At 43.9% G+C, this 23,614-nt stretch overlaps 1 protein-coding gene across 3 annotated transcripts; it reads right to left on the reverse strand.

Moving 5' to 3' along the window:
• Positions 1 to 26: 26 nt before the first annotated feature.
• On the reverse strand, positions 27 to 23,486 carry TRNAU1AP (tRNA selenocysteine 1 associated protein 1). Of its 3 annotated transcripts, none has more exons than XM_061391000.1 (9): positions 23,336 to 23,486; positions 22,587 to 22,684; positions 15,035 to 15,134; positions 14,371 to 14,423; positions 11,551 to 11,682; positions 10,139 to 10,258; positions 7,113 to 7,275; positions 6,874 to 6,907; positions 27 to 271 (listed from the first exon to the last, which is right to left on the reverse strand). In XM_061391000.1, exons 1-9 carry the CDS (start codon positions 23,360 to 23,362, stop codon positions 135 to 137), a joined length of 864 nt encoding a protein of 287 aa, XP_061246984.1. In that variant the 5' UTR covers positions 23,363 to 23,486; the 3' UTR covers positions 27 to 134. The 3 variants fall into 3 exon arrangements, with proteins under 3 accessions (XP_061246984.1, XP_061246994.1, XP_061247000.1); XM_061391010.1 differs by lacking the exon at positions 23,336 to 23,486 and adding an exon at positions 23,078 to 23,167; XM_061391016.1 differs by lacking the exon at positions 10,139 to 10,258 and having other exon boundaries at positions 23,336 to 23,464.
• Between the last annotated feature and the right edge of the window lie 128 nt (positions 23,487 to 23,614).

The following is a 23,614-nucleotide window of genomic DNA, read 5'->3' on the forward strand; positions in this document are numbered from 1 at the left end:
GAGGAAAAATATAATTGCAGGAATGGTTGATTACTAAAATTTTTATGAAACATTTCAAAAAAAGTCTTGCAGCAACTTTAAAAAAGGAGTCTCTTCTCTCCCTCAAGTCCATTCTGGCTTGTCCTTTGTCCTGGCTACATCATGGCAGGGATCTCTGAAGACACTGTGTCCAGAGGCTGCCAGTGACAGTCCATGAGCGCATCGTACAGCTCCTCGCTCTGCTCCATGAACTCCTTGTTGGCCTCGGTCACATCCAGCTGCGGCATGGGGTCTGGAAGAGAAGCAAGGGTGGTTCGGGGGTGCAGAGGGGCGCAGCACTCAGCAGCCACGGGACTCGGTGCCCTGCTCCCTCCTTCCTCGCCAGGGCTGCCGGCCCTGCTGCCTCTGTAGGGTTCGTGAGGATGAGAGCAGGGCAGGGGACAGTCCGCCCTCAAACAGCACAGGATCCACTTGCGTGTGGAGGCTTTCAGGAGTAAATGCTACAGCACTACACAATTCAATCCACGGCTGGCTGAATCCAAGAAGGTGAAGGAATGGAAGATAGAGAAGGCTGACTACAGTTACATGTGGATTTATGATTGAGGCTGGCAAGAGGCCCTAAGCCCTAGTGAATCAAGAAAAGAAAGTAGAAAGCGCAGTCGCTCAGTCGTGTCTGACTCTTTGTGACCCCATAGGCTGTAGCCTGCCAGGCTCCTCCGTGGGATTTCCCAGGCAAGAACACTGGAGTGGGTTGCCATTTCCTTCTCCAGGGGATCTTCCTGACCCAGGGATCGAGCCAGGGTCTCCTGCACTGCAGGCAGACTCTTTACTATGGGCTTACTTGGTGGCTCCTATGGTAAAGTTAATCAAGGGTCTAACTAACTTTACAGAATGTAACATGTAATTAGTACTCAAGTAGTTCTGGCTGTCATTCCATGTTTATTAAACACTACACATACCTGTAGCTGTCACATGTCTCAGATTTTCTGGTGTGGTCCTTTTCTGAAATTTGGGTTTGGGAAACCTGATCAAGATTACTAAATCAAGAACAAAGAATGTCTAAGGAAAGAGCCAGAGTCAAATACACAAGCTGAAACACCAAGTTCTGTATTTAAAAATATTTTTTTCTTGATTGCAATAGTGGTATCTGTTCACCAGAAATCATGACAAAACACCTAAGAGTTTCCTTTTAAACCCCTAACAAGTAATCTATTCTTAGGAGGGAATATTACTGAGCACTGAGAATGAACCTCGGTGGCATCCAACTTGGATGAATCTCACAAATAAAATACTGAAGGAAAGAAGCAAGAGAGTATATACAGCACAGCATTAAAATTCAAAAACAGGCAAAACTACACCCTGCTCTTTAGGGGTGTATAGCTATGTGACAAACGTATAAAGAGAAGGAAGTTTTGTCACTGCAAAACTCAGAACAGTAGGGACTTTCCTGGTGGTCCGGTGGGTAAGACTCTGCACTCCCAAGCCTTTGATTGTGGAGATCACAACAAACTGAGGAAAATTCTTCAAGAGATGGGAATACCAGACCACCTGACCTGCCACCTGAGAAATCTGTATGCAGGTTCAGGAAGCAACAGTTAGAACCGCACATGGAACAGACTGGTTCCAAATTGGGAAAAAAGTACGTCAAGGCTGTAAATTGTCACCCTGCTTATTCAACTTCTATGCAGAGTACATCATGTGAAACGCTGGGCTGGAAGAAGCACAAGCTGTAATCAAGATTGCTGGGACAAATATCAGTAACCTCAGATATGCAGATGACACCACCCTTATGGCAGAAAGTGAAGAGGAACTAAAAAGCCTCTTAATGAAAATGAAAGAGAGTGAAAAAGTTGGCTTAAAATTCAACATTCAAGAAACTAAGAGCATGGCATCCAGTCCCATCACTTCATGGCAAATAGATGCGGAAAAATGGAAGCAGTGACAGACTTTCTTTTCTTGGCTTCAAAATCACTGCAGATGGTGACTGCAGCCATGAAATCAAAAGATGCTTGCTCCTTGGAAGAAAAGCTATGACCAACATACACAACCTATTAAAAAGCAGAGACATTACTTTGCTGACAAAGGCCCGTCTAGTCAAAGCTATGGTTTTTCCAATAGTTATGTATGGATGTGAGAGTTGGACTATAAAGAAAGCTGAGCACCAAAGAATTGATGCTTTTAAACTGTGGTGTTGGAGAAAACTCTTGAGACTCCTTTGGACTGCAAGATCAAACCAGTGAGTCCTAAGGGAAATCAGTCCTGAACATTCATTGGAAGGACTGATGCTGAAGCTCCAATACTTTAGCCACCTGATGTGAACTGCCTCATTGGAAAAGACCCTGATGCTGGGAAAGATTGAAGGCAGAAGGGGACAACAGAGGATGAGATGGCTGGATGGCATCACCAACTCAATGGACACAAGTTTGAGCAAGCTCTGGGAGTTGGTGAAGGACAGGGAAGCCTGGCGTGCTGCAGTCTATGGGGTTGCAAAGAGCTGGACACAACTGAGCGACTGAACTGAACTCCCAATGCAGGGGGCCCTGGTTCGCTCCCTGGTCAGGGAACTAGATTCCACATGCCACAACTAAAGATTGTGCACGCTGCAACTGCCACCACTAAGACCCGGTGCAGCCAAATGAATGAGACCCCGTGAACCGCAGCACCCCAGGCTTCCCTGTCCTTCACCATCTCCCTGAGTCTGCTCAAACTCATGTCCCTTGAGTCAGTGATGCCAACCAACCATCTCATCCTCTGCTGCCCACTTCTGCTCTCAATATTTCCCAGTATCAGGGTCTTTTTCAATGCGTTGGCTCTTATCAGGTGGCTAAAGTACTGGAGCTTCAGCATCAGTCCTTCCAAGGAGTATTCAGGGCTGATTTCCTTTAGGACTGACTGGTTTGATTTCCTGGCTGTCTAAGGGACTCTCAATAGTCTTATCTAGCACCACAGTTTGAAAATACCAATTCTTCAGCATTCTGTCTTCTTTATGGTCCAACTCTCACATTCGTACATGACTACTGGAAAAACCATGGCTTTGACTATATAGACCTTTGTCAGCGAAGTGCCATCTTTGCTTTTTAACACACTGCGTAGGTTTGTCACAGCTTTCCTTCAAGAAGCCATCATCTGATTTCATGGCTGTGGTCACCATCTGCAGTGATTTTAGAGCCGAAGAAGAGGAAATCTACCACTGATTCCACTTTTTCCCCTTCTACTTGCCATGAAGTGGCAATCTGCTATCAAAGCCACTATGATAGCCAAAATGACAACTAGTAACTGTTGGTGAGAATGTGGAGAAATGGAAATGCTCCAAGCATTTTTGGACAGGTCTGGCCATTTCTCAAATGGTTAAACGGAGTTTACTATATGATCCAGCACTACACTCCCAGGTATATACTGAAGAGTACTGAAAACCTGTCCCTGAAAACTTTTCTATGTCCACACAAAAACTTACACACGTATGTTCATAACAACATTATTTGTAACAGTGAAAATGGACACAATCCAAATGTCCATCAACTGAATGGATATCCACAGAATGGAATATTATTCAACCATAAAAAGAAAGGAATGACGCATGCTGTAACAGAGAAATCAGAAGTTAAGTCAGAGAGGCCGTTCACAAAGGACCACATATCACACATGACTCCATTTATTTAGAATGTTCAGGATACGTAAATCCAAAGTAGGTGAGTGGTTGCCAGGGACAGGATATTGGAGTGACTGCTAGTGGTTTCACAGTATTCTTCACTGGAATTAAACAGTGGTAATGGCTGTACAACTTTGTGGCTATTTTTGAAAACTACTGTGTACTTTAAAAGGGTGGATTTTATGTTATGTGAGTTACACCCTCCAAAATAAAAACCAAAAAACCTAACCGAGTTCTTACTGTATATCCTATTGTATTTCAGGAATTTTTTCATTGAGAACATTTTTCTACATCAATATTCTTAGAAAAAGACATGATTTAATAAAACAAAAATCTAATTAAAATCTTACCAATATTTAATAAATCTCCTATCATTAGATATTTATCTGTATTGATATCATTGTGGGACAAAATCTTTCAGGTAAAATTGATTTCATGCATATGAACATTTTAAGAATTCTTTGTAGAAAGATAGTATATTTTAATTTGTATTTAAGTACTAGTATTAGCAGTGTGATGGTTACATTTTGTGTCAACTTGGTCAGGGTAGTGGTGACCAGTTGTTTGGTGAAACACCAGTCTAGATAAAGATATTCTGTAGATGTGATTCACATCTTTACAAATCAGTTGACTTTAAGTAAAGGTGATTATTCTCAATAATGTGGGTGGGCCTTAGCCAATCATTTAAAGGCCTTAAACTGAGGATTCCCAAAGTAGGAATTCTACCTCTAGGTGCTAATATAGAAATCCTGCCTGAGCCTCCAGCTTGCTGAAGCACATCACAGATTATAAATACATATATCCTTTCGGCTCTATTTCTCTGGAGAATCTTGACTAACACAAATGGTATATGCTTAAATTCTTTTCTCTTGTGGTTTATAGGCCATTTGCGCTTCTTTTGTAAACTGTTTCAACTTTCTCAGGTACTCGTTAGAATCAGCCAGTTAGTGCTGAATCAACCAAGCAGTGGTGAATCTTTTCACATATATACTGTGCCCATTCCTGCAACCAGAGGAATCTCTCTCGTTAATTCTAATCTAAATTATGAGTTGAAGTTCTGAGCATGTACAGCAGCTCCATATGGGAACTCCAGGAAAGCAGAGCATGACCAGTCTGGCACTCCACTCAGTGCTGGTAATGGCATATGGGAACAGATTCGCAAAAGGCTCCAGCAAGGGCAAGCATTTCTGCTGCTGCTGTGTTTTGTTTTGGGTGTTTCTGGCTGAGCCACACAGCTCTAGGGATCTCAGTTCCTTGACCAGGGACTGAACCCGGGCCATGGTGGTGAAAGCACCTGGCACTGGACCGCCAGGGAATTGCCAAGGACAGGTATTTGGGTGTGTAGAAATGTACGGATGCACGGACAGTACAGCACCCTTCCTCATTTGGATGACAGGGCCTGGAAGATGGCCTGCTGAACCCAAGGTACAGATGAAGAAGGATGACATCCCTCCTGGGCCCTGTCTCTGTGCGGCTATTAGCTTAAAATGGGAGGCATTAGGGACTTCCCTGGTGGTCCAGTGGTTAGGACTCCATGCTTTCACTGCCAAAGGTGTGGGCTCAATCCCCGATTGGGGAACTAAGATCTGGCCACCAAAAAAAAAGAGGGAGGCATTGTAACTGTGGTAAAGAGCCTGAAGTCTGGGGCAAGACTGCAGGGTTCCAAGACAGTCTACCTCTTGCTATGATGTTGCAACTAAGCTGACCTTGAACACGAAATTTAATTTGTTTCCTCTTCTGTAAAATCAAGATAATTATGGTACTTACCTCAAAACCACTGTGAATGTCAAGTGAGTTAATACCTGTTTACGTGCTTAGAACAGTGCCCTGCACATAGTGAAACTTGTTGGCTGTTAATTATTTAAGCTTCAGTTTTCTTTTCTGTATAATGGGATTTATAAAAATACCTATTCATCCAAGTGTTCACAGGCAGCAGTGCCTGCAAAACTATTATAGCAGTGTTGGCTGTAATAATGGATGATGAAGAAATAGAAAAACTCTAAGGAGTTACACACAAATATGGTTATAATCAGGATAATTTCTCTAAAAAGGAAGCAAGAAAAAGCAAGAGACTAAGGCTAGAAAGACAGGGACTCCAGGTTGAACCTTGCTCCTAACTCACTGCGTGATCCTGAGAAGACCACGTGGATCTCCTGCTCACCATCCCTCTACTGGAGCTGTGTCGGCCCAGCCCACCCCTATGGTCGCTGCTGCCAGAATCAGATGACAACACGTTCAGTGTAGTGCTTTAAAACGCTATGAAGTTTGTTTTATGGCTACGGATGATGTTTCCTTTAAAGGATATTTTGCTTACAGATCACATTTTCCCTATGACCTTCTCTTGAAGAATAATTCTTAAAACAGACTTAAGATTTTAAACTCGGAGTCTTTTTGTACCTTATAATAAAGCTTTATTTACTTAGAAATCGATGTTTGATTTTACTTCTTTAAAACTTAAACCTAACATTCTGTTCAGAAATATGTTGAAAAAAATTTAAAAAAATTTTTTTATAATTTTTTCAAACCTTAGACTCCTTTAAAAGTATGAATATCTCATTTGAAAAAATATTTGTCTGAAGGTCAGCAATTACTTTGGTTTTACTTTTTCTCTGTTAAATTCAGTAAAAAAATTACAACACACACTTTTAATTTTAAATAAGCAATAATGGCTATTACCATGTAGCAAAACTGGGGGGTGATTTTAGTCTCTTCCTTATACTTTACTGTATTTTCCAAACTTTCAATCCTAACTATTACTTGAAAGTGAGGAGAATATGTAATTTAAGATACATGGGGGGAGTTCCTTGGTGGTCCAGTGGTTAAGAATCTGCCTTCTAATGTAGGGGGCTCCGGTTCAATCCCTGGTCAGGGAACTAAGATTCCGTATACTGCAGGGCAACTAAGCCCACAGTGACAAAGAGCCTGCACGCTCTAGAGCCTGTGCTCTGCAACCAGAGAAAGACTGTCGGGCTCGGCAACAAAGACTCAGCGTAGCCAAAAAAAAGTATGGAAAAAAATTAAAATGTGAAATTAAAAATTATTTTACAGGAATCTGACAAACTGTGCAACAAATATAAGGCCATGGAGTCTTCGGTTCAGACCTACACCCTGGGGTAGACCACCACGAGTCCAGGGAGCCTCAGGCGCCCGCCTCCACCTGTCGCTCCCTGGGGTGATTTGGGACCCGCACTCCCGACTCAGGTGACATTCACATCCTACACTGAGTGAAGTGAGTCCTTTCTTACCTTCCAATGCATCATCTCCGACTTCTTCATACGTCTGCCAAGAGACCAGAGAGGTGGGTGAGAAGCACAGTGAAAGCCTGGCCCAGGACTAGGATGGCTTCTTTTTAACAAGGGGAATTAAGCTGCTGCATCTTTCCCTGTCTTTCTGAAGCACAAGCTCCTGTCCTTAACCACCCCATCCCGGAGACTCACCCAGGTCTCTAGAGGATGCGGGGCCAGACTGGCCAAATCATGGTTACCTGCATGGTGCTCTGGGTGTAGCCGTACTGGGGATAACTGTAGCTGTAGCTGCCTGTGTTCTGGTCATAGCCCCACTGGGCGTAGTAGTTCTGGTACTGCTGGTAATACTGGTTGTAGCTGTAACTGTACATTTGACTGTATTCCACTGGCTTCACACGGCTCCTTAAAGGAAGAAGGAAAAATAAACAAACAAATGAGCAAACATTTCCATAATACTATCTGACCGGGACTGTTCTAAGTGCTTTACACAGACTAACTCGTTTAATCCCCACAATGGTGCTATACAGTAAATATGTAATTAATCCTATTTCACAGATGAGAAAACTGAGGTAGAGAGAGATTACATCGTTTGTCCAAAGTCACATAGTGAGTTAAGAGATTCAAACCCAGGCAGTCTGATCCCAGAACCCAGCTTTAAAGACAGGAGCTTCTGGGAATCCCTGGTGGTCCAGCGGTGGGGACTCTGCACTTTGAGTTCCACGGGCCCAGGTTCAGTCCCTGATCGGGGCACTGGGATCCTGTGGGCCACACAGCATGGCCAAATTAAAAAAAAAAGGCACTTCCAATGGTTAGGTTTGTCTCCCTTACAAACTTTTTTAGTACTGACTTTTCCCCTTCTCAAGATCTTGGAGGGCTGTTTTTCTGCCAGCCACAAAGGCTCAGATAAACATGGCCTGGATAATCTGGATTTAGAATGATCCAAGGAGCATTTGCAAATTACAAAATCTCTTATCACCTTTTCCCTGCAAAAACATAAGGTTAAGTGTTTCAGGAGCCTGGAACTGTAGTCAGAGATACCATCTGTGGAGTAGGTACTTGGGATTTGTTCCCATTCTTTTTTATATATGGTCTCCTACTTTAAGTCCTGCATAGCTCTATGTCAGAGCTATTATTTATTATTCCCTCTGTAAATATGAGAACACAGCCTCTGAACGGTTAAGTGATTTACCCAAGACTACACAGAGGACTGGAGCCAAATTCTAACTCCAAGGCTTGCACCCCAACCACAACACGGTTCATACAGCACCTGCCCTGCAGACTCAAGTCTCCTATCCATCTCCCCCTTCCTGCATTGACCAACCAGGGCTGAGGCCCAAAGTCAACGGAAAGCTTTCTTCTCTGATTCCACAGCTACCCCAGTCACTGCTAACCAAAGACAATGTCAAGCGTGCAAAAGATCCACTGCTTTCAAAACCTTAAAAAACCACAGGTGATGACCTCTTCCCAGGTTCCTCGTGTGCTCAATGTCAGCTTGGTGAGGACTCAGCCTGAGCAGTTAGGCTGCATCTGACTGCCTTAGCATCACCTCCCGATGGGACGGCTCGATCAAGTCTGATGGCAGAGATTTCCTCTCCCTGCCCACTGCCAGGCTAAAAACTGCTCATGTTTGCCTCCATGACCCTACCCCCCTGACCCATGCGTCCAAGGAGTCTACCACCCTCATGACATGTTCAGGTCACTGAAGGCACAGGGCCTGGGTCTACACATTTCTGTTTCTCCACACTCGGCTTACAAGTCTGACTCTCCAAGGAAACTCTGATCACTCAATTCTTAGTGCATGAGGGCACCTCCCCAGAGGCAGGCATTAAATGCTGACAACAATGCTCAGTGAAGAAACAGATGTAACAAAATAACTGCTCTGCAGAACAGACTTTGTTTTTCTTGTTTATAGCTACAACTTCAAAGTCTAGGGCGGGGCTGCAGTTGCAGGGACTCAGTTATCACTGACTGAATAAATGATGACAAAGCAGAAACGACCAAAATAGTAAACATCAGAGGAACTGCTAGACAGAATATGCAATCAAAAGAATATTCCGCAGCTATTACAAATGTTGTAATGATGACAACTATGCAACTCTATGGCAAAGTGAGTGTGTATACTGAGTAAACTGGGAAGAACAAGGGTGAACACTGTTATTGTCATTAAAAATGAATAAGCAACGAATCTACCACATGTAAACTGACCCATATGCATGCAGTGTATTACATCAGTATCTACATTTATACAGAAGCCTGAAAAGGAACCCAGAAATTATAAGCAGTCATTTAGAGTAACAAGGAACTTCTTTCTTTTCAATGTTTTCTTTAATGTTTTTACATATACAGTAGAGTTTAGAACAAATAACATTTGGAGGGGAGAATCGCTGAGGCTAAACTGCAAAGAGCCTCCAAATCTTTGCTGTCTTAAAAAACACGGCCATCTGGAAGTTCTGCCCAAAGAGTGTAACCACTTACATACTTTAACACGAAGTTTCTCAGGCTTTGTAAAGTTGACTTTTGGGTGGCAGAGGAGACCATTCTTTGTTCCGGGAGATGTCTTGTGCACTGTACAATGTTTAATAGCATACCTGGCCTGTACTCATTAGATTCGAGAGGCTTCCCTCTCCCAGTATGGGATGTGACAATCAAATTTATCTTTAGGTGTTGCCAATGTCCTCAAGTTGAGAACCACTGCTTGGGCCAAAGGATGGAAGATTCTACGCAGAGAAAAACTATCTTATATCTGAGTATAAAACATGCTTGGATATGCACGGGAAGAAGGGTTTCCTGCCCAGAGTGACAGGTACAATAGTGATGTATATAATCTTCTATCCTGCTTACATCATTATTCTTCTTTTGGCCACAAGGCGTGGCTTGTGGCAATTTCCTATATCATATTCCCTATATCATTAATTCTTAGCCACTCCCATAGCAAGGGGCACTCATAAGAGGTTTGTATGTTTCAATAGCAGCTCTACTGGGCAAAGAGCACACAAACTAAGTTTGCAGAGCCCAACTGCTTTTCCAGCATCGCTATGGCGATTCTCAGTGTGCCTGCCTCCCCCTGTCTCTCCTCAGCTGTAAGCTTCTGCAGGGGCAACAGTGACGCTGGCTCATCTCCAGCACCCAGCCTGGCAAATACCAGGCACTCATTACTTGTGACCTGCACTGAGTCGCCTGGCAGCCTCCCAATCAGCAAGCGGATGCCCTGATTATCAGCAACCGACGAGGCATGTCTCGGTTCCCACGCCAGCGCAGGACTCACGCTTTGGGGATGGCCACGCTCAGCCGCACTGGTTTAGACCCCAGTCCTATGGCTCCCTGGCACTCTGTCAGGGCTCGCTTCTGTTCCAGCTCATCTGTGAATTTCACAAAACCATAACCCCTGCAGGAAAAAGACACACACATACACACGCACTATTTAGATCACAAATGTGATGCAGGTAAAACCAAAGAACGGAAAAGAAGCTGAGAAGGGAGAGAGCACCCATCAAACCACATGGGCAGGCCTGAGCGCCCCACTGAACAGAGGGGTGTCACAGAGCGGTGTGACACCCCAGCACTGGAGGATCCCACTTTCAGTTCACCAACCTCCTCCATGCCATCCTGATATGGCTTCTCCCCAAACAGAAGCTTCCTTCCCGATCTACTGGAAAGTATTATTATTATTATTACAGTAGAAGCAGTAGTAGTAACAGTCACAGAAGGCCAAATATTTATGGAGCCTGCCCTGCATGCCAGGTGCTACCCAAGGCACTGGGACTCAGCAGTCACAAGCAGACAAGGTTCCTGCTTTCCTGAACTCATATCCCACTTGGGGATAAATGAATGACAGTTAACATTTAATGACCACTTATTATTTCCCAGGCACTATGCTGAGTATTTTCCCAGTTATCTCAATAAACTGTCCAACAACTTGATGAAGGGAGTATCCACATCTTATTGAAGGCAAAACCAAACTTCAAAGATGTTTAATGACTTGCCCAAAGTCATACCAGAAGCAGAATTCAAAGTCCAAGCTCATAACTACTACTCAGATCAAAAAAGGAATCTTTCCCGACATATAGCATATGATCTCACTTATGTGTGGAATCTAAAATATGATATAAATGAACTTACTTACAAAACAGAAAGAGACTCACAGACACAGAAAACAAACTTATGGTTAACAAAGGTGCAAGAGGGTAGAAAAGGGATAAATTAGGAGGAGTCTGAGATTAGCAGATATAAACCACTATAGATAAACGAGGTCCTACTGTATAGCACAGGGAACTATATATATTCAATATCCTGTAAAAAACGGTAACAGAGGAAAAAATATATATATAAACCCTTAAGGTCTTTCCATTTTTAAAGTAAAAATATTAAATAAAAAAGGAAATACCTATAAAGCATTTTCTATTGATTTATTTACATTACATCATTTCATCCTCACACCAACCCCCATGAGATGCAGATACTATAAATCGGTCCCATTTCACAGATGAGGAAACAGGGGCAGAGGCTCAGTAACTTGTCTGCTGCATAATCCCTGGGCAGTACTGAGGCTGGGATTTGCACCAGGCGGTTTGGCTCCAGAGCCTGAACTCTTACCACCATGGCCTCATTATCACACCCTCAGCTATGAGATACATGCTGCAACCAACAGGGTAGGCATGAATAAAAGTAAGACCTTACTTAGACACGCCTGTCTGGTCCAAAACCACCTTGCCTCCCCGACAGGAGGGGTAGACTTTGACGAAGAACTCATACAGCATGCCATCATCCACATCTGGGGTCAGATCCCCCACAAAGAGGGAGTACTCAGGGCTGAGAAGAGAGAACAAGATTCAGACACAAAGAAGAAAACTTCTGTTCTTGTGAGCTCTCTTGGCCCATTCTAGATAAACCTCTTCTGTGCTGTGTCAGAGAACAACACATCTGCTGGGCCCTTAACGTAGTCCTGCTGCTGCTGCTGCTAAGTCGCTTCAGCCGTGTCCGATTCTGTGTGACCCCATAGACGGCAGCCCACCAGGCTCCCCCGTCCCTGGGATTCTCCAGGCACGAGTACTGGAGTGGGGTGCCATTGCCTTCTCTGAACCTAGTCGTAATTGGTTTCATTTGGCAGTCCTGGTAGAAGAGTTTCGAAAGGAGTCTCCTGCCCCAGGCCCTTCACCCACTGAATAAAGCCTATCTGGCTTCAAGCTTTACCTGAGTGCAGACCAGGGGATAAGTCAGAGACGCTCAAAAGATAAAGCCAGAGATTCTGCATTCACTGCATACTTTTAATCCAAATGGGGAAAAGTACAGGGAGCATGAGAACTAAACCTTCTCTCCTAGAGATGGGCTAACATGAAATCCCTCAACTTTCAGGACAGGGTCAGCAAAATTTTCTGTGAAGGCCGTACAGTACCTATTGTAGGCTCTCTGGGGGCACCTCTGATTTCTGTTGTCTTTTATCTGTTTCCACAATCCTTAAAAAATGAAAGGGGGGCCAGGGGGCCTTCCCTGGTGGCCCAGTAGTTAAGTTACTTAAGTAGTTAAGGTGGTCCACTTTCATTGCAGGGGGCATAGAATTGATTCCTGGTCAGGGAGCTAAGACCCCACAAGCAGAGCAGCATGGCCAAATAAATAAATAATTTAAAATACAGAGGGAATTTCCTGGCAGTCCAGTGGTTACGACTCTGTGCTCTCACTGCCGACAGCCTGGGTTTAATCCTGGTTGGGTAACTAGGATCCTGCAAACCGTGAGGCACCTTGAAAAAAAAAGTAAAAACCATTTCTAGCTTTCAGGTAATGGAGAAGGCAATGGCAACCCACTCCAGTGTTGTTGCCTGGAGAATCCCATGGATGGAGGAGCCTGGTGGGCTGCAGCCCATGGGGTCGCTAAGTCGGACACGACTGAGCGACTTCACTTTCACTTTTCGCTTTCATGCACTGGAGAAGGAAACGGCAACCCACTCCAGTGTTGTTGCCTGGAGAATCCCAGGGACGGGGGAGCCTGGTGGGCTGCTGTCTATGGGGTCACACAGAGTCAGACACGACTGCAGTGACTTAGCGAATGACAAAATTAGGTCACAGTTTGCCAACCCCCATAACAGAACAATAAACTCATTATTATTTTATTTCAAGTATGATACATATTCCTTGTATAAGATCAGAATATATAAAAGGACAAAGAAAAATAAAATACCAATAACCCAACTCAAAGGGAATCACCATGAACACCTTGATATGCATTTTTGTTCTTTTGCTTTAGCTTCTTCCTTTGAATTTATAAAAATTGGATACAACTCATTTATTTTGTTTCTAGCATTTTTTTCACTTACAGCATCTAACCAACATCTTGACATGTGAGTATTTTGCTACAACATGACACGTTAATGGATACACAATATTCCAAAAAATGAACATATTGTAACTTGAACCACTTTCCTATTATTAGATTACTTGGATTTTCCCCCAATTTTGCCGATTGTATGTAGTATCTCAATGAACATTTTCTCTCTTTTTTTAAAAAACTTTTACTGGAGTTGATATACAATGTTGTGCTAACTTTAGGTGTACAGCAAAGTAAATCAGTTTATACATATACGCATATCCATTCTTTTTTATATTCTTTTCCCATATAAGCTATTACAGAGTATCAAGTAGAGCTCCCTATGCTATACAGGAGGTCCTAATTAGTTATCTATTTTATATATACTAGCGTGTACAAGTCACTCCCAACCTCCCAATTTATTCACTGCGTCCCCTTATCCCCTGGTAACCATAGGTTTATTTTCTACATCTGTGGCTCTATTTCTGTTTTATAAGTAAGTTCTTTTTAAGATTCCACAAATAAGTGGTATTACACAATATCAACGAACATTTTCAAGGCTAATCTTTACACAAGCGTGCTAAGTCACTTCAGTCGTGTCCGACTCTGTGCGATTCTATGGACTGTGTAGCCCACCAGGCTTCTCTGTCCATGGGATTCTCCAGGCAAGAATATTGGAGTGGGTTGCCATGCCCTCCTCCAGATCTTTCCAACCCAGGGATCAAACCTACGTCTCTTATGTCTCCTGCGCTGGCAGGCGGGTTCCTTACCTAGTGCCACCTAGGGATAATCTTTACACATATCCATGAATAAATTCTGAAAAGCAGAATTATGGGTTCAAAGGGTATAAATCTATCTAAAGCCTTTGATACATTGTTCTCCACCTTTCAAAGCAATCTGAAATGCTTGATACATTTATGCTGCTACAGCAATTCTTACTGAATAAATGTCATTACCATGGGCAGTCATGGGACTAGGAGAGGGAGCAAATACAGAGAAGACAAGGGCCTTGCCATGAGCAAACTGGAAGCATCCCCCAACAGGGATGGGAGGGGCTGGCCTTCAGGAGGGAAGCACTCTGGAGCCAAACTCAGCGCCCCATCCTCCTCTCTGGAAGTGACCAGTGCAGTGAACACATCTTGTCTCTATTTAGACATTTCCCAGGACTTGAAACTACCTTGTGGCTACTCTCTACTTACCTGTTATCTGGCTGTTTCCCATAAGTGGCGTAATTCAGTTTAAAACGCTTTGCCTGAAAATTTAAAAACAAACAAACTAAAACAGAGAAAGGTATTTCAAGAATCAACAATTTTTGGAAAAAAACTGAAATAAATTACCTTGGCCAAAACATCTCCCCCTCTCTAAGCCTCAGCCTTTTCTCCTGTTTAAAAGGAGGGGGATGCACGGATGACCGCTAAGGGCACTGCCAGCTCCATGGTTCTATGAGCCCAGGTGTGCCAGCGTGGTGCAGCTGTAAGCTAAGTAACTGTGGGAAGAGCAGAATGCAACTCTCTTGAAACGTGTCCTCACAGCTGCCAGCCTGTTCTACTTTGTCAATCAAGCAAGAGGTCTAGAGGTTCAAGTCTTCTGTGAAGGGAGGCAGCGGTGCAGAGTGGAAAGGGCATGGGTTTTAGAGGCAACCAATCTTCGGTCTGCATCCTGGCTCTGCCACTTACTACCTGTGTTGCCTTGGGCAAGTTATTCCATCTCCCTGAGCTTCAGTTTCCTGGTCTGTCAAAGATAACAATGTCTACTGTTTAGGGTTGTTATAGGATTAAATAAAATATATGGTAGGGATTCAACAAATGACAGTCATTCATGGTAACAAAAATGGCAACATTATCATTATCTAAGTGTCCTTACAGGTGTGGCTCCTGGAAGGGGCTTCCCGTTGATTTTATGTAAACACTTCTCAGCTGTGGCCAAATCTGCAAATTCTACAAAGCAGTAGCCAGCCGGGATCCTGGAGTGAAAACAGAAAAAGGGAATGGTTAAAGATCTGATACCCAGGCACTTTGACAATGATCGTGTGGCTAAGACTCTGAGCTCCCAATGCACCTGGTCAGAGAACTAGATCCTATATGCCGCAACTAAGTATTTGCATGCAGCAACTAAAACCAGGTACAGCCAAATAAATAAATATATTTAAAAAGGAGTGGTGAGGGAAGGTTCAAGAGGGAGGGGAGACAGGATATATGTTTAATTATGGCTGATTCAAGTTGTTGTATGGCAGAAACCAACACAAAACTGTAAAGCAAGTTTCCTCCTATGAAAAAATAAAAAAAAAAAAAAAAGAGTAATTCAAGCTTTCACAGGCAGACAGACACACACGTACACACAAGATGTGATACCTAGATGAGAGACTAAGTCTGGGCTGGAGGGCAGGAAAAAATGTTTTTCTCATGACAGCCCATATTATTTTTGTTCCATGCTGTACTCCAGTTCAGAATTTACAGACCTGAGTATAAGTATTGCCCATCCAGGGCAGTACCAGACTCATTTAGTAAATCATTTATTCATGTACTGTATCGCCTATGAAGAACTCTTGCCAAAAACGTTTCCTCGGACTTCCCTGGTGGTCCAGTGGCTAAGACTCCAAGCTCCCAGGCAGGGGGCGTGGGTTCCATCCTCCCAGTTGCCACAACTAAGAGTTCGAATGCCACAACTAAAGACCCTGCACAACTGAAGACTGAAGAAGATCTCGTGTGCCCTAAGACCTAGCACAGCCGAAAAATAAAAATATTCCTATGCAACCCAAGCAAACCTTCAGATCTAATGTCCAGCTTACAGGAAATATTAGGAACAGAACAAATAAAACACTATGATCAGATCAGATCAGTTTCTCAGTCGTGTCCGACTCTTTGTGACCCCATGAATTGCAGTATGCCAGGCCTCCCTGTCCACCACCAACTCCCGGATTTCACTCAGACTCATGTCCATCGAGTCAGTGATGCCATCCAGCCATCTCATCCTCTGTCATCCCCTTCTCCTCTTGCCCCCAATCCCTCCCAGCATCAGAGTCTTTTCCAATGAGTCAACTCTTCGCATGAGGTGGCCAAAGTACTGGAGTTTCAGCTTTAGCATCATTCCTTCCAAAGAAATCCCAGGGCTGATCTTCTTCAGAATGGACTGGTTGGATCTCCTTGCAGTCCAAGGGACTCTCAAGAGTCTTCTCCAACACCACAGTTCAAAAGCATCAATTCTTCGGCGCTCAGCCTTCTTCACAGTCCAACTCTCACATCCATACATGACCACTGGAAAAACCATAGCCTTGACTAGACGGACCTTTGTTGGCAAAGGAATGTCTCTGCATTTGAATATGCTATCTAGGTTGGTCATAACTTTCCTTCCAAGGAGTAAGCGTCTTTTAATTTCATGGCTGCAGTCACCATCTGCAGTGATTCTGGAGCCCAGAAAAATAAAGTCTGACACTGTTTCCACTGTTTCCCCCTCTATTTCCCATGAAGTGATGGAACCAGATGCCATGATCTTCGTTTTCTGAATGTGGAGCTTTAAGCCAACTTTTTCACTCTCCACTTTCACCTTCATCAAGAGGCTTTTTAGTTCCTCTTCACTTTCTGCCATAAGGGTGGTGTCATCTGCATATCTGAGGTTACTGATATTTCTCCCGGCAATCTTGATTCCAGCTTGTGTTTCTTCCAGCCCAGCGTTTCTCATGATGTACTCTGCATATAAGTTAAATAAACTGGGTGACAATATACAGCCTTGACGTACTCCTTTTCCTATCTGGAACCAGTCTGTTGTTCCATGTCCAGTTCTAACTGTTGCTTCCTGACCTGCATACAGGTTTCTCAAGAGGCAGGTCAGGTGGTCTGGTATTCCCATCTCTTGAAGCATTTTCCACAGTTTATTGTGATCCACATAGTCAAAGGCTTTGGCACAGTCAATAAAGCAGAAATAGATGTTTTTCTGGAACTCTCTTTTTCCAGAGAGACTGTTCTCTGGAACAGCTTTTTCCATGATCCAGCGGATGTTGGCAATTTGATCTCTGGTTCCTCTTCCTTTTCTAAAACCAGCTTGAACATCAGGAATTTCACGGTTCATGTATTGCTGAAGCCTGGCTTGGAGAACTTTAAGCATTACTTTACTAGCGTGTGAGATGAGTGCAATTGTGCGGTAGTTTGAGCACTCTTTGGCACTGCCTTTCTTTGGGATTGGAATGAAAACTGACCTTTTCCAGTCCTGTGGCCACTGCTGAGTTTTCCAAATTTGCTGGCAAGGAAACAAATCCAGAATTTAGGACCAGAATCCAGAATGTAGAACCTAATGTAAGACAATCTTACCTCTTCAAAAAGTCGTTATTCTGAGAAAAGAAAGAAGTGGGCATTTCTACATTAAAAAGAGACAAATGCAATACAGGATCTGATCTCTGACTGGATCCTAATTCATTAAAAAACAATACTCAAATATTTAGAAACGTTGTAATGCCTATAATTTACTTTCATGTGGTTCAGCAAAAAGAAAACATCAATCTCCTTAAATCTCTATAGACACTTAGATAAGGAGAATATAGCAACATATTAACAACTTTTGAAATTAGGTGGTGGTTATATGAGTGTACATTGTACTTTTTGTAAATTTAAATTTTTTGTAATTTAAAAAGTTTTTTTGATAACCTACCACCAGCCAGGCAGATACAGAGTTGAAGAACATGGCACCTGACCTTAAGAAACTTAAAATCTAGTTGGACAAAGTAAATCCACGGACCAGACCTAATTGGGGGAATATGTGTGAGTTTCCTGGTGGTCTATTTTTAAAGCATTACTAAGGGACATAAGGGACTTTATTTTTCTGGGCTCCAAAAATCACTGCAAATGGTGACTGCAGCCATGAAATTAAAAGACGCTTGCTCCTTGGAAGGAAAGTTATGACCAACCTAGACAGCATATTAAAAAGCACAGACATTACTTTGTCAACAAAGGTCCATCTAGTCAAAGCTATGGTTTTTCCAGTAGTCATGTATGGATGTGAAAGTTGGACTATAAAGAAAGCTGAGTGCTGAAAAATTGATGCTTTTGAACTGTGGTGTTGGAGAAGACTCTGGAGAGTCCCTTGGACTCCAAGGAGATGCAACCAGTCCATCCTAAAGGAGATCAGTCCTGGGTGTTCATTGGAAGGACTGATGTTGAAGCTGAAACTCCAATACTCTGGCCACCTGATGCGGAGAGCTGACTCATGTGGCTAGATCCTCTGATATTCCTTCCTCCTAAGAGATTTATACTGAAATCAGTTTTACTTAACAGCATTCTTAAATCTATCACCAGTGAAATAAATCAGACTTTTCTGGAACTATGATACTCAGTTCAAATAACATTATGGACACCAAGCCAAAAGATACGGGCAAGGGAAGTACCAGAGCCCAGGGATCTAAGAACACAGTCTATGAGCTCCATAAATGTTAATGCTTAGAAGAACGGTGGGGCAAATCTGTGTTTTCTGTCTTGTGTGTGCTAGAATTTAAGCCAATGTAAAGACCATCACCAGTAAGAGCTGACTGTTACTGAGCGGTCACTATAGGCCAAGCACTGTGCTCACCACTTCACATGCACCATCTCATCTAATTGTCACAGAAAAACTCCATGAGAGAAGCAAACTACTGCTCCCATTTAGATGTGGAGACTGAGATTCAGGATTATACAATACTCCTTAAACTACACAGCTGCTGATGCTGCTGCTACTGCTGCTAAGTCGCTTCAGTCATGTCTGACTTTGTGCGACCCCATAGACAGTAGCCCACCAGGCTCCCCCATCCCTGGGATTCTCCAGGCAAGAACACTGGGTGGGTTGCCATTTCCTTCCCCAATGCATGAAAGTGAAAAGTGAAAGTGAAGTCGCTCAGTCGTGCCCCACTCTTAGCGACCCCATGGACTGCAGCCTACCCGGCTTCTCCGTCCATGGGATTTTCCAGGCAAGAGTACTGGAGTGGGGTGCCATTGCCTTCTCCGAAACTACACAGCTGGTATTTGCCAAAGGCTGGACTTGAGTTCAGGATAATCTGACCATATTCTTTCCCCAGCAGTTTATTGTGAAAAATTCCAAACATAAAAATTAAAAGAGCTGCCATAGCAAACACCCTTATATATATATATATATATATATATACATACACACACATACACACATCCACCGCTTTTTAAAAAATATTTACTTTACCAAATGACAATCCATCCACATCCTTACCCATTTATCATCTTTGTTTTTGTTGATATTTTTTCTTATTTTTTTTAAATAATGAAAGTATGATAACATTTACAGGAGATGGAAAATACAGGTACATCCTTATTTTCTGATACATTTCAAAGTAAGTTGCAGATATTGGTACATTTTTCTCAATTATTTTAACACGCTTATTATTAGAGTTCAATTACTGCATAGTTTTTTCCTTTTAAGTTACATACAATGAAATGCACAAATTCTTCTAGATGCTGAGTTATTTCCACCACAGATTAATTCTGTGTATTTTAGAACTGACTCAGTGGAAACATCCTGATGCTGGGAAAGACTGAAAGGCAAAAGGAAAAGAGGGTGGCAGAGGATAAGATGGCTAGATAGAATCACCAACTCAAAGGACATGAACTTAAGCAAACTCCAGAAATTTTAAGTCATATACTGTATACGTATACCATACATATACATAAACTGTATGTGTATACCAGTCACATACTGTATGACTATACCAGTATTTACATATCTACCTATTCAGATACCTGGACTGCAGTTTGGGGCCATTGTCCCACATGCTATCGGGCTTCCCAGGTGGCACAGTGGTAAAGAATCCGCCTGCCGATGCAGGAGATGCAAGAGATGCGAGTTTGATCCTGGGCCTGGAAGATCCCCTGGAGTAGGAAATGGCAACCCACTCCTGCATTCTTGTTGGGAAAATTCCGTAGGCAGAGAAGCCACCAAGAGTCGGACACAACTGAGGGACTGAGCTCGCACGCATGCACACGCGTGCACACACACACACTCACACAAAATGTGCTACACGTATTCACGTCCTTTTCATGCTAGTTACACGTTTTCATTTCTCTTGAGTAAATACCTAAGACTAGACTTGCTAAGGAGAAGGCAATGGCACCCCACTCCAATACTCTTGCCTGGAAAATCCCATGGACGGAGGAGCCTGGTGGGCTGCAGTCCATGGGGTCACAAAGAGTCGGACATGACTGAGCGACTTCACTTTCACTTTTCACTTTCATGCACTGGAGAAGGAAATGGCAACCCACCCAGTGTTCTTGCCTGGAGAATCCCAGGGACAGGGAAGCCTGGTGGGCTGCAGTCTATGGGGTTGCACAGAGTCGGACACTACTGAAGCGACTTAGCAGCAGCAGCAGCAGCAGCAGCAGCAGACTTGCTAAGGCAGATGTACTGAAGATATATGGACTTCCTGGTGGTCCAGTGGTTAAGAATCCACCTACCGATGCAGGGGACACAGGTTCCATCTCTGTTCGGGGAAGATCCCACATGCCTCAGAGCAATTAAGCCTGTGTGCCACAACTCCTGAAGCCCACGTGAATAGAGCCCTTGCTCTGCAACGAGAAGCCACTGCAATGAGAAGCCTACGCACTAGAGTGCAGCCCCCACTCACAGCAGCTAGAGAAAGCCGGTGCTCAGCAACAAAGACCCAGTGCAGCCAAAAATCAAGTTGTTGTTTTTTTTTTTTAAGGAAAAAAATAAAAAAGATACTGCCAGATACTTGTCCCCAGTGGCTGTAACATTTTCTAGTCCCACCAGTGATGGAAGAGATGTGGTTATTTCACATGCAACTGTATTCTTTTTCTTTGCTGAATTAAAAAAATTGTCATTAAGGATTACATTACATTGAAAAAGGTTATAGCAACTCACTCTATTATTCCTCCCTGGAGAATCCCACAGACAGAGGAGACTGGTGGGCTAGTCCATGGGGTTGTAGAGTCAGGCACGACTGAGCACGCACACAGTTACATAAAATGTTATCATTTCAGCTATTTTTTAACTGTACAGTTCTGTGGTATTAAGTATTTTGCAACCAATCACTACATTGTTAAGCACTATGCTTTACTGTGCATTACTTTTTCTTGGGTCTTATTTTTTCCTGGTATTTTGTTCCTTGTTTTTAATTTACATTTATTTACAGTATTCTCACAAGGCACTTCAAAGTCTTTGTCATATGAGGCACAGTGCACATGTAACATGTATGTTGGTGCCACCATAAAAAACAGCTAGGGTTTAGTAATCAATGGTTGCTATTTCTGGTTTAGTCGCTAAGTCATGTCCTACTCTTTTGTGACCCCATGGATTATAGCCCGCCAGGCTCCTCTGTTCATGGGATTTCCCAGGCATATGGAAGTTGGTTGCCATTTCCTATTCCAGGGGATAGTCCTGACCCAGAGATTGAACCCGAGTCTTCTGCACTGGCAGGAAGATTCTTTACCACTCAGTCACCAGGGAAGCCCAATGGCAGGAAAGGATGATTCCAATTCTTAATAAAGATTAAAATGTGAGAACCTATGTCAGTGTTCTGGAAAGTATTACAGAATGTATTTTCATGCCAGTAGCTGATTTATCAGGGTTTGCTGTCTGTAAGAATAAGAAAGTACCTGTTTACCAAATAGCCAAAGACTAGGCTGCACTTCCTATCTCCCATCATTTTTCAACTGACTGATGCTTTAGCAAGCTGCTTTAGTACTCGGCACAGAGTAGATACTCACTAAATACTGTCTTTTTTTTTTGCCTATGTGAAAGTATTCTTCACATTTTGTTTTGTGTAGGTATTTACTGTCTCATTCCCCTATTCGAAAGTAGTAAAATCCATGAGAAGAGGGACTATTTCTGGGTTATTTCAGCCATGTGTCCAGGAAATCTAGAACAGTGGCACATAGGTAGTGTTTCACATGAGAGTTAAGGGTACTCATGAACTTGGAGAACACAGCTGAATTAGAGTCCTGGCTTCTCATTTAAAAGCTGTGTAAATTTAAGACAGCTATTAAGCTTCTCTAATAACAGTACTTAGCTCAGAGGTTTTTGTGATTTTAAAGTGCTTATTACCTAGCAGATCATAATCTATTTATATTTACCAAGCATATACCATATGCCAGACATTGTGGTAAACCTTGACCGTGAATTAATGGCACTTAATCCTCACCAGGACTCTATGCGGTAGGTGCTTTCATTATGTCTATTTTTACAGACAAGAGGGAGAGATTAAGTCACTTGCTCAAAGTCACACACAGCAGACAAGAGCTTTCAAACCCAGACTGCCTCAAGTCATCTGTACACCACCAAATGTTAACATCATTATGACAACTATTACTAGAGGTCAAAGCCCTGACCCTCCGCGATGTTAACTTTCTCTTGAATGACACACGCAGCGAGATCTATAAAGTAGAACGAAGACTGAAGTAAGAGGACAAACCCAGTGAGGCGGTTTCGGATAATTTTGACGCTCATCACTGTCTCCCCCATGGTAGCAAAGGCTCTGGAGATGAAGTTCTCATCCATGTAGGGCTCCAGCTGCGTAAACACAAGAGCAGAGCGGGTCGGGCCACATCCAGACTCCTCGCTTCCCGGATCCGGAGCCCCTCCGCCCTCAGCCCGGGGTGGGCTGCACGCTGCTGGCGGGCGGGAGTGGGGTTGCGGGTGCGGGGGAAGAGGTTTCCATGCGCAGAATGATTTGAACCCCTGCGTTCCCGGTCCCTCGCCTTCTTTTCCTTTAAATGTGCTCCTTTGTAGAAGCCGCCCCCCTTGGATGGAGGAATCCATCCCTCCAGTCCCAGAACCAGGGGCGCTCTTCAACCCTTCGGATTCCTCCTATTCTAACCGCCCCCAAACCCTCCTTTTCCCCTCCGCGAACCCAGGCGGGGCCCCCAAGACCCCTCCCCCTCGGAGTCAGCCCCCTTCACCTACACGCTGGGACTGAATTGGGCGTCACCTAAAAGAACTGCCCCTCTCCAAGCACTTCCACCCTTTGAGGACCCTTCCCCTCAGTCTTGGCCCCCCCGGTACCTAAATAACTGGGACTCGCGCCGGCGTCGCCTAAAAGAACTCCCCTACCCATTCACGTCCACCCTTTTGGAGATTCGAGGGCCCTCCCCCCTCGGCCCCTTTCTTCCTCGCGACGCTAACATTCCTGCGCCACAGACCCAGGAAGCCGCCCTCACTCACGTCGCCCATCCACAGGCTGGCCGCCATGCCCACGGCCCCGCCGGGACTCTGTGGGCTCCCAGAGCTGGCGCGGACGCGGGAGCCACCGAACCGGGACCTCCACGGAGCATGCGCCTCGACCGCCTTCTGCGCATGCGCCGCAGCTCGGCGCGCAGGACCGCCCCCGCGTGCCGCTCCGGGTTTTTCCGGCTCCCGGCGGGCAGGTCCCAAGACTGGAGCCCGCGGGAGGGAGCGGGGCAGACCCTGCCCTGCGCTGGGCTGTGGGTGGAGCTAGTGACT

This window comes from Bos javanicus, chromosome 2 (genome assembly GCF_032452875.1).
Source record: "Bos javanicus breed banteng chromosome 2, ARS-OSU_banteng_1.0, whole genome shotgun sequence".
Classification (NCBI taxonomy): Eukaryota; Metazoa; Chordata; class Mammalia; order Artiodactyla; family Bovidae; genus Bos; species Bos javanicus.